Source organism: Mus caroli, chromosome 5, assembly GCF_900094665.2.
Source record: "Mus caroli chromosome 5, CAROLI_EIJ_v1.1, whole genome shotgun sequence".
Classification (NCBI taxonomy): domain Eukaryota; kingdom Metazoa; phylum Chordata; class Mammalia; order Rodentia; family Muridae; genus Mus; species Mus caroli.
This window is the reverse complement of record NC_034574.1, coordinates 108,453,107-108,464,293: the sequence shown is the minus strand read 5'-3', so window position 1 is coordinate 108,464,293 and position 11,187 is coordinate 108,453,107. Positions and strand designations below refer to the sequence as shown.

Below are 11,187 nucleotides of genomic sequence, written 5' to 3'. Positions count from 1 at the left end.
CATCCTTCGCAGCCCGCCTCCAGCTGGATTTCTCTGTTGCTAGGTCAAAAGCTCCACAGCCCATTCAAAAAGACACACTGGCAGTACCTGGAACTCGGTACAGTTAGGCAAGCGTTCTGCCAACTGAGCTGTGCTCCCCAGCCCTTCCCGTAGACTTTGGAATTGAAACTATACCAGGCTGGGGAGATGGCTCAGTGGGTAAAGTGTTTGCTTTTCTAAGCATAAGGACCCCAGTTTGGATTCTCAGCCACCCATGTACAAAGACTGTGGAGGCATGCACGGGATGCAGAGACAAGCCTGTGCGCCGAACTCATGGGCCAACCGGTGTTGTGGGGATCCAGCCTGTGGCAGAGGCCACAGGCTGGATCCCCACAACACCGGAGACATCCAAGGAAGACCGGGGCAGCCCCCACACACACGAGGAAGGAGCACCCCGGTGGCTTCCACCCACCTTGTTCAGCTCACCCAGAGTCTATGATTCGAAACATCTGGGAATATAAACCCCGAGCTCTCCTCAACACGAAAACACACCAGAACACGGCTGTTTCTGCCAAGCAAGTTCTGAATAAGCTGCATTCCATTTCATTAAAACAATTACCTGAGCTGGAGCCAAGGATTACATAAAGCTTCCTCCAGGCCCCGTCCCCTCCCCCATAAAACACACACCAGGCTACTCTTGAGATCGGCAGTATAAGGGCCCCGATGCACCACATCCAGGCCTGGTTAGGAAGCCTCCATGAGTCCCTCCCAAGCGGTCAGGCTGATGGACAGAGACCCAGTCCCACCCCACCGCCTCCATGAAGCACTGACTTCCAGAGGGCCTGTTGGCCAGCTCAGTAGGTTCTGGGGAGGGACAAGGGCCTCAGCTCTGCCTCTGAGCCAACAACAGAGCCACTAGTGCTAGACTCTAGCCATCCACACTACCACCGTCACCAGCCAAAAACCTAGAGAGCCAAGGGGCCCAACTGACTCAGCACACTACACAAGTGGGACCTGGGGAATGGAGATTCCAGGAGAGCTGAGAACACTGGAAATCATAGGGGCCAGACTGAGCTGCAAGTGAAAGCTAGGGCCCTGTGCCCACAGGCTAATGATGTTGGCCAATCACAGGCTAATGAGGTTACTAGGTGAGGCATGCACACCCACACACGCCCACACCCACACCTGCCCTCCCTGAGCTCACACTGCCTGAAGACATCCACTCCTGCTCTGTAACCACTGGCCGAGACAACCCTTTAACTGCAACCAGAGATCAACATCTCTCTTGTCCTGACTCCTTCTGATTGATGTCAGGTCAGCCAAAATAACTAAGGCAAGCTGACGCGGACTCTGCCCCTATAGAAGTGGCCTGTCTCCCAGATCCCAATTTGTTGTTGTTGCTGGTTTGGCTTGGTTGTTTGGTTTTGTTTTCAGTACAGGTCACAGTGCTGTGATCTACCGCCCCAGATGACAGCAGACCTCCTACCTGGTTCTCTTCCCACCACCTACAGCCCCAGAAGGCCAACACAAGCAGACACAAGCCAGCACCCCCACCCCCAACTCCACCCCCACCCCCGCTCAACAACTCCTCTGAGTCCCATGGAAAAGGTGCCTTTGAACTCTTCTCCAATACCCATTATTTGTGTCTAAACACTCGGAGAAACTGAAAACCCTGCCACAGACGTGCGTACCTTCCTCTTAAGGCTCAGATGTGAACACTCGGCCACCCCATGTAAATGTATGGGACACGCTTTCTACATGCGCACCTATCCGCAAACGTTCAAGGTACAAATCCATGTAGAATTGGCTCCCTGCACCTATGGGTGTCACATCTGTAGATTCAACAACAGAGGACAGGGAAATATGGAAAACGCTGCATCAGCTAACTGTGAGCACGGGATCCCTTCTTGTTCTTCCTCCCTAAACAACGCAGTACCGCCGTCATTACCAGCAGCAACGTCAATCAGGAACTGTAAGTAATGGAGACGTGCACTGGGGGGTGGAACACTGAGACTTACGCCACCGCATGTCTGTGGAGTTCAGAGGACGTATTTGTGAGAGTGGATTCTCTCCTTGTACCTTGTAGGACCTGAGATTGAATTCAGCTTGTATGGCTTGGCAGCAAGTTCCTTTACCCACTCAGCCAGCCAGCCAGCCAGCCAGCCAGCCAGCCAGCCAGCCAGCCAGCCAGCCTCCACCAGCCATTCTCACCTTTTTGAGAATCTCTTCAGTAGATCTGGAGCGCTTAAACTGGTTGGCCCACGAGTTCGGCGCACAGGCTTGTCTCTGCATCCCGTGCATGCCTCCACAGTCTTTGTACATGGGTGGCTGAGAATCCAAACTGGGGTCCTTATGCTTAGAAAAGCAAACACTTTACCCACTGAGCCATCTCCCCAGCCTGGTATAGTTTCAATTCCAAAGTCTACGGGAAGGGCTGGGGAGCACAGCTCAGTTGGCAGAACGCTTGCCTAACTGTACCGAGTTCCAGGTTTGGTCTCCGTCACTGCATACACTGAGTGGGAACACGCTTATGATCCGGGGACTTGGGAGGCGGAAGCGAAGGCTGGAGGATCAGAAGCTCAAGGTCATTGTCTCATCTGCTACTTTGTAAGTGCGACGCTAACCCTGGACTACAAGAAACTGTCTTTAAAAAAAAAAAAAAAAACCATCAGGGCTTGAAGGAGTGACTCATGGGTTAGGAGCACTGGCCATCCCTACAGAAGATCCAGGTTCAATTCCTGGTCCCCACATGTCAGTTCACAGCGCCCTGCAACTCACTTCTAGGGTATACATCATACATAGACATACACATAAAGAAAATACATGCTAACAAATGTACTTTTAGAAAAAGCATGCAGGAAGGTCTGTTTATAGGGACCCGAGTATGAGGGGGGTGGGACACACTAAACCAACCAATCCCCTACAGATTCGGAGGGATACGTGAGACTTTCGGGCTTGGATTTTGATTTTTTTTCTTTTAATACATCATTTAAAACTAAGTTGCAGGGCTGGGTGTGGTTGCATACCCTTCGAATCCCAGCACTCAGAGGCAGAGGCAGGCAGATCTCTGAGTTCCAAGGCCAGCCTGGTCTACAGAGTGAGTTCTAGGAAATAAACGAATGAACAAAGAAATAAAAAGTATAGGTTTCATGACACTCCTGCTTTCCCGTGCCCCTAAGAAAGACGATCCCACAAACCACAATACCACAATCACACCAGAAATAAGCATTAAAGGCTATCTTCCAGGGAAGATTTGGCCACTTGGGGCTGTGGTAGGCCTTCCCGATGGCACATCTGCCTGCTGCTGGCCCAGTGTCCGGAGCCTCCCTAGGGAAGCCAGTGCTAAGCCCCACTGGTTAGGCAATCAGGCGGCTGGAAACTAATCGGGATGTGAACGTACACTGAGACCAGCCATGAGAGTGGAGAAAGGCTTATCCTTGGGGAAGAGACCCACCTTGACCTTTCCTTCCAATGTTTAATCAACATTTCTCAGCTTTGTAATTCTCCCCATTCAGGCCCCCAACTTCTCCCATCCCCACAGACACCCCCCATTGCCCCCCCAGCCGCCATCCTCCCACTCCCCCCATGACCGCCCCCCCCCCTTCTCTTCCTTTGCTCAACATTTTCATTTTCTTTTGGAGACTGCGGTCTCACTACGGAGACCCCAGCTGGCCTGGAACTCGGAACTCACAGAGATCTGCCTGCCTGCCTCTGTCTCCTGAATGCTATGGCTAAAGGCTTATGTCACCACAGGAGGCCCACCATGACATTTTTAACAGCTACTCCACTAGAGACGGACGTCTCAAGTGACAGAGAGTACGTATACCGGAGTGAAGACAAAGACCGCGTCCGTGCAGGGTAGGGCAGGACCTACAAGACGGAAAGAAAAGCGGCTGCCCCGGAGACACTAACTTCTAGCAGCTGGACTCTCAGCCCACAGCTCTGTGTCAAGGGTACAGGTGACTGGGCCAGTGGCTGTTAAGAGCTGAATGGAGCCCTCTGTCTATCAACAGCCATAGCCACCGGTGTTGTTCATCTCCTCCTGAGCACGGAAGGACAGAGGGAAGGGGAGTGGGGGCGGGACAGATGAGGACTCAAAGAGACAAACAGAAAAGATTTCTGAAGCCAAGCCTGAGGACACAGACCTATAATCCCAGCTAATCCAGAAGCAGAGGCAGGAGGTTTACACGTTCAACACCAGTTTGGGCTGAAGAATGGGTTGACGGGAAGCCTGGACAACAGGATGAGGCCCTGCCTAAAATACAAAGTGAAAAGAAAACCATATGTGGTGGCACGTGACTTTAGTCCCAGCACTGGGAGGCAGGGAAAGGTGGATCACTGGGAATTCCAGGCCAACCAGGGCTAGGTAGACAGACAGACCCTATCTCAAAATAGATAGATAGACAGACAGAGAGACAGACAGACAGATGATAGATGGATGATAGATATACATAGATAGATAGATGATAAATAGATATGTAGGTAGATGATAGGTAGATAGATGGTAGATACATAGACCAATCAACCAACAAAATTTCTTGATACATAGATGACTGATAAGATGATAGATACATATATACATAGATGATAGATTGATAGATGATTGTGATAGATACATACATCGATACATAGATATATAGGTAGATCAATTGATGGATCAACATGATTTCTACTCTGCAGTCAGTGACCCTGGATTCGGTTCCCGATCCTGCCCCTCACTGGCTGTAGAATCTGGGCGAGTGGGCTCACTCCCAGCTTCAGTGTCCTCCTTCAGAATCGGGCAGCAGTAACTACTAAGAACAAGAGAGCGTGGTCCATATGAGCTAAGTAGGCAGAAACAACACTGGGTGCAAGATGCCCAGCCGTGCTTGCATGAAAGTACAAAAGAAATGTCTCAGAAAAGAGCTCTGCACGTGTTGTTTCAAAAACAGTGTTCTGCAAAGTCATTGAGTTGTGCACATTTTTGTTTTTGTTTGTTTTTTGAGACAGGGTTTCTCTGTGTAGCCCTGGCTTTCCTGGAACTCACTCTGTAGACCAGGCTGGCCTCAAACTCAGAAATCCGCCTGCCTCTGCCTCCCGAGTGCTGGGATTAAAGACGTGCGCCACCACTGCCTGGCGAGCACATGGTTTTTAAAGCATTCCATATATGAGATGCAGTGGCACTCATTTTTTAATCCCATACTTGGGAGGCTGAGCTGATCTCTGCAAGTTTGAGGATAGCCTGGTCTACATAGCAAGTTCCAGGACAGCCACAGTTGCAGAGAGAGACCTTGACTTTAAAAAAACGATTTTTAAAAATGGACTCCATGGGGGCTGGTGAGATGGCTCAGTGGGTAAGAGCACCCGACTGTTCTTCCGAAGGTCCAGAGTTCAAATCCCAGCAACCACATGGTGGCTCACAGCCATCCGTAATGAGATCTGACTCCCTCTTCTGGAGTGTCTGAAGACAGCTACAGTGTACTTACATATAATAAATGAATCTTTAAAAAAAAAAAAAAAATGGACTCCATAGATGTTATTTTTATTCTTGAAGGCCCTGAGGCCAGAACAAGCTCAGTAAAAGGCTACGTGAGCCCTGGAAGAAGCTCTTCAACATCTCTGTTCTTGAAACAAGGGAAAGGCCACGAGAAGCCCCACAGGAGATTAGTATATAGGGAAGTGGCCCCGCAAGGCCCCAACAGCAACTGTTGGCCTTTGTCAGACCCCTCCAGCCAATGACTGGGCCCGGCTTCTGCAACACACAGCCACCCCTGAAGAAAGCAAAAAGAAGGAACATGCAATGTCCCATCAGAAAGATATCACCCTCTGCGTGATAGCCGTGCCCGGCCCAAAGCCCACAGCTTTCTGTCCTGATCAGAAAAGATCTGCCTAACAATCAAACACAACCCACCCAGGGTTCAAATCCAAGCTGGGCACCCTTACCAGCAGGCACCTCACACAACACCCACTGGGAGGGAGGGCCCTGCTGCCCGACCCCTGGATACCGCCTCTGTCACAGGTCTAGCCTCTGCTCTGAACCAGGCCTAACACACAGAGATACCACATACAGGCGAGCCCTAAGGCCAGCTTGCCTATGGAGACTAGGCAGCTCTGTAGCCCGGAATGCCCCAGGCAACTCCCTTAACCCCCACACCCACCCTCATCGCATCACCCCCAAACACAATGAGGCACTGTTTTCCAACGGGTCAAGCCCGCTGAGAAGCTGAAAGGAGACATGTCCAGATTCCAGCAGCCTGGCCACTGCCAACAGCTGCCTGTGTCCTCCACTATGGAGGAGCAGGCAATGCTATCAAGCCATTTCCTGGGGGACCTCCCGGCCTGGCAGAGCAGAAACTTTAGAGGTAACTACCAGTTACTCCGCAGGCCTCTCTCAGGGTTCGCTCCCCGATTAGTACCAGGTCCTAATGCTTTCCGATTAAGACGACCAGATCCACAATTGGATCAATCTAGGTTCAAACCCCAGCCAGCTCTGCCAGAACATCTAAGCTCAGGCTTCTACATCTGAGAGAGAGAGAGAGACAGAGAGACAGAGAGAGAGAGACAGAGAGAAAGTGCTGAGCACGGGGCCTGTCTCCAGCAGTGGAAGAGGGATCCCTGACAGGCAGGCCACACTGTGGTTACGGCCGCCCCAAATACATTACCGACATGAACGTGGAGAGAGAGGGAGAGAGGAGAGCCAGGGCAGAAAGCATAATGGGAGTGATCTGTGTTGTGAGAACTCTGTCCAGGAAACCCCGGCCAGAACTTGAACAGAAGGAGCTCTGGGCCAAACCAGAGTCTAAGCGTCTAATGAGAAAAGCCACCAAGCAGCCGCCCAACAGCACAAAAAAACGCAGGGAACACGCGGAGGAAGGCAGGACACGCTGTGTTTATGTTTTTTTTTCCCCCTGACCAATGAGCTATAAATTTGTAACTTATTAAACAACACATGGTGACTCTCTCACTGGCCACTGTGAGGAGGGGGAGAGTCCTCCAATTTGTCTTTTTAAAATTGATTCATTATTTTTATTCTCAAGCCTCCCCCCCCCCAAAGAAAACCCCACCGTTATCATGGAGGCTAGGTATGCACCCCACGCATGGCCTTGCCACAGGGAGATCACCTTAAATGATTCCCCCATGTTAAGCGACGGGGAGGTTCACGCTGCTGAGATCTCTCTTGGGACACAAATAAAAACAAGAGGGCTGGCTCCGTCATAGCCATCCTAACTTAGGAAAACAGCTGACAGGCAGTGTGCTGAGCAGCCATGCAGACAGCTGACCGCCTGGGCTGAGAAGCAAATTCCTCTCCACTCCTGCACATCCATCCTTCTCCCCACCCCGCCCTGAGCTCTGGTCAGCCAGGCGGAACGGCCCCCTGAGAGCCCAGACTAAGGAGGCAGTGTAGCGCGCAGATCGAGCAACTAGGGAGTCTAGAGAAGGCAGCAGAAGTCACAGGTGGCAGCCACCACCCGCTGCCACCCCTCCTGCCAGCACCAGCTCACCCCCTTCCCTGGGAAGGAATGTGTACAGGAGCTGCCCAGGGACCAGCTTCTAGGCACAGACTTCATTTGTTTCTGGGCTGTGCAACGTTGGGTCGGAGACTCAGCCTCTCTTGGTCTCTTCCTTCTTGGTTTGTTAAAAAGAGGTAGTGTTGGTGGCCATGGCCTCGGGATGATCTTACAGAAAGGACAGGACAAATCCAGGCATGGGTAAGAACTCCACAGACAGCCCATTTCAATCCCTACGGTCCCCGTCTGCCAGAACGCGCTCTTTCCTTTCAAAGACGACTCAGTGTGCTGGCCCTAAATGGAAGACAGTCAGAAGCCGGGAATTCCGGGCTCTGCGGGCACTACAAAGACTTTCTCAGTCCTTCAAACAGCACGGGGACTGTCCAGAAGCAACAGGGCCCTCAACCAGCCTGTGAGGTGCTGTGACGAGGTTCCCCTCGTCCCCACCGCGGGAAACCCCTTACACGTTCAGATACCTACTCAAAAGCTCATCGCCCCGGCCTCCTTTCAAAAGCTCAGGTATTTTTATGTGGAAGAATAAAAATTAAAAATACCTGCCTGGAAGCTACGCCAACCTTGAGTGCATCGGGAACGGACGTGCCAAGTCTGACCCAAAAGCATAGCTATGCCTGGCAGACAGCCCACTCCATGAACCAAGCAGGACCCAACACCATCCCAGCCTCCAGGATGTTACACGGGCTCCCTGATCCCACAAGGAAACTGTAGCCAGTTTTAAAAATGACCAGTCTTAACTTGGCACCCTGTGTTGCCTGAGAGGTCCCTCAGTCTTATCTAGTGAATCTGCTCCTCAGAGCCAGGGACACGGATGGCACCAGCGGTCATACAAGCCACCCACAGTCCAAAGAGTGAAGACAAGGCTCCTACAGAGAAGAAACTTTATCCCACACACACCTCCTCAGCTGAGGGGCCCTCGGGAAAGACAGGGGCTCCTTCACGCTGAGATTCACAGGGCATTCCTAGAACCCTTGAATCAACCCCCTTGGGTTTAAAAACCACTTCCAGGAGTGTCTTTCCTTTCCTCTGTCCTAACAGCAGACCAAGTGTGGGCTGAAAAGAATGGCCTCTGGACTCCAATAACACGAGGACAGTTAAAACTCTGTTCTGGGTGTCCTGTCCTCTTTACCTGTGGGGTTTCCAGCAGCCCTGATGCTGGGGGTGGGGGACCTTGCCAGCCAGGACACGTTCAGAGATGGCCATAGCCTGCGGCCCATTCCCCTTCTCATTCCTCTGGCATGTCACCAGGGTCTGGGAACGGTGGGTGAGAGGCGGGAGTCATAAGCCACCCTCCCAAACTTGCCTTTCTAAGTTTAAACTTGAAGGGGAAGGGCTGATCTTGTAATACAGGGTGACCAGACTTGAAACGGTGTGTGGTGGGGGTTGGGAGGTGTATATGCAGTACCCCCGGGGACACTTGTCATTAGAATGGGGGTGTGGTCCTCACAAGCTCTTCTGTGGGCTGTGATAGGAAATGGGTGGGCTCTCTCGAAAGGGGCTATATCCCTGAAACGGGGTGGGGGGCCTGGGGGCAGTGTGCAAAGTGGGAGGTGGCCTGGAGGGAACAGAGGGGGGTCATAGAAGAAACAGCCTCTGAGACCGAGTCCCATAGGCAGCCGCTCTGAGGTGGGGGTGGGGAAGCCAAGTGAGGGTCTCCTGCAAGCCAAGGCGGTCTGCCCCGGGAGTGGGGCGCCTTTCCCAGAGGTGGGTTCCTGAACCCCCAGTACGGGATCGGGGTCCTCAGGCGCCGCAGCGAAGAGCAGCCAGCACAGCCCCGGGCCGTAGGCACCGTAGCCCAGCCGGGCGCCAGGGTGGGATCGGCGGCCGCCGGGCCCCGGCCGCTCCGCCCTCCGCCTCCCGCACTCACCGAGGTCGTCCATGGCTGGTCCTCAGACGCCAGTCCCCGGCTCGATGTCGCCCTCGCTGCCCGTCTCCGGGCTGCTCCTCGCCCCCCCGCAACTTTTCCGCGTCCAGCCTCGGCCCGGAACGGAACCCGCTGCCGCGCTGCCTTCTCCTCCACCACCGCCGCCACCGCCGGCGCGCGCGCCCGCTGCAGGATAGCCCCGCCCCCGCGTGCACGCTGGCCCCGCCCCGCCGCCGACCTCCCACCCCCACCCCCAGCACGCCCAATCCCGCTGGGGGCGAAAGCTGGGCGTGGTCGTGGCGCCCCCTGGCGGCTGGACAGGCTGGTGGCTTCTATGGGCCATGAACCGCTGCATTCAGTCTGACCCGACCTTCTGGCAGGTTTGTCACTCAAGAGAGTCGGATTTGTCCACCTGTCCCAGGAGGATTAAAGAGCCTTTGGACGATCCTTGGGTTGCCCTCTGTACTGATGGCAGTGCCGGTCATCCCAGAATAATATCCCAGATGCAGTTTTTGTGAAACAGGCTCTCTCTCTGTCTCTCTCTCTCTCTCTCTCTCTCTCTCTCTCTCTCTCTCTCTCTCTCTCTCTCTCTCTCTCTCTCTCTCTCTCTCTCTCTCTCTCTCTCTCTCTCTCTCTCTCTCTCTCTCTCTCTCTTTTGGTTTTTCGAGACAGGGTTTCTCTGTGTAGCCCTAGCTGTCCTGGAACTCACTCTATAGACTAGGCTGGCCTCAGAAATCTGCCTGCCTCTGCCTCCTAAGTGTTGGGATTAAAGGTGTGTACCACCACTGCTCCGAGAAACAGGGTCTCTTTGTACCTCCAGCCCGGCTGGGCTGGAACCTGAGACCTTTGTCCTGACTGCTAACATCAGCAGTGGCTGCGACCAACTCTGGCCCCAGATCCAGTACTTTAGAGCTTATGAAACTTTTCATTTTACCCCTTTCCCTGCTTCCTCCTTCCGAGAGACTGCCGAAATTCTGCACAAGGCAGATTTATCCCACATTACAGCAAAGCAAAAACTACCAAAACTTCATTCCAGGATCCTGGCAGATTTGCCCAGGGGACTCAGAAACTGGACGATAAAAGCCTGATGTAGTAGCTCAGGACTATAATCTCAGCTAGTTGGGAGATGCAGGCAAGTCTTCAAATTCAAGGTTACACTGGACTAGAGAAAGAGTAAGGACTAAACTGGGCAATTTATGGGAAGACCTGTATCAAATTTTAAATTTTTTGAAAACTTTAAAAAATAAACATACACACACACACAAACTGAGTGTGGCAGCACAAGACTATAATCCCAGAATTTAGTAGGCAGAGGCAAGTTTATCAGGAGTTCAAGGTTGAACAGTCAGTTCAGTTCAAAGCCAGCCAGGGCTACATAAGACCCTGTCTCAAAACATACATACATACATACATACATACATACATACATACTTCAAGACCAGCCCAACAAGTAACATAGGACTTAAATCCCAATTCTTAGGAAGTGGAAGCAGGAGAATAAGAAATTCAAGGCCATCCTTAGCTAAATATTGATTATGAGGCTATATAAGACTCTCTCTAAAATCATTGATAAATAAAAATGTAAACTGTTGGCCAGGCATGGTGGCACATACATTTAATTCTAGCACCCAGAAGGTAGAGGCAGGTAGATCTCTGTGAGTTCCAGGACAACCAGAATTACATAATAGAAAAAAAACCCTGTCTCAAAAAACAACACAACAGGGCTGGTGAGATGGCTCAGTAGGTAAGAGCACCCGACTGCTCTTCCGAAGGTCCAGAGTTCAAATCCCAGCAACCACATGGTGGCTCACAACCATCCGTAACGAGATCTGGCGCCCTCTT

The 11,187-nt window shown here is 52.2% G+C and overlaps 1 protein-coding gene across 4 annotated transcripts in view; it reads right to left on the bottom strand.

The window, feature by feature from the left end:
- The window catches only part of Pxn (paxillin), a 50,906-nt gene extending 41,365 nt beyond the window's left edge, over positions 1 to 9,541 (bottom strand). For 2 of the 4 annotated variants that reach the window (XM_021161701.1, XM_021161702.1), the window contains exon 1: positions 9,349 to 9,541. In XM_021161701.1, the coding sequence (XP_021017360.1) occupies positions 9,349 to 9,361 (13 nt within the window). In that variant the 5' untranslated portion in view covers positions 9,362 to 9,541. Of the gene's footprint in view, positions 1 to 2,190; positions 2,470 to 9,348 lie in introns of those variants that run through there. The other 2 variants (XM_029477303.1, XM_029477302.1) reach the window with 2 other exon arrangements.
- Positions 9,542 to 11,187: the final 1,646 nt, after the last annotated feature.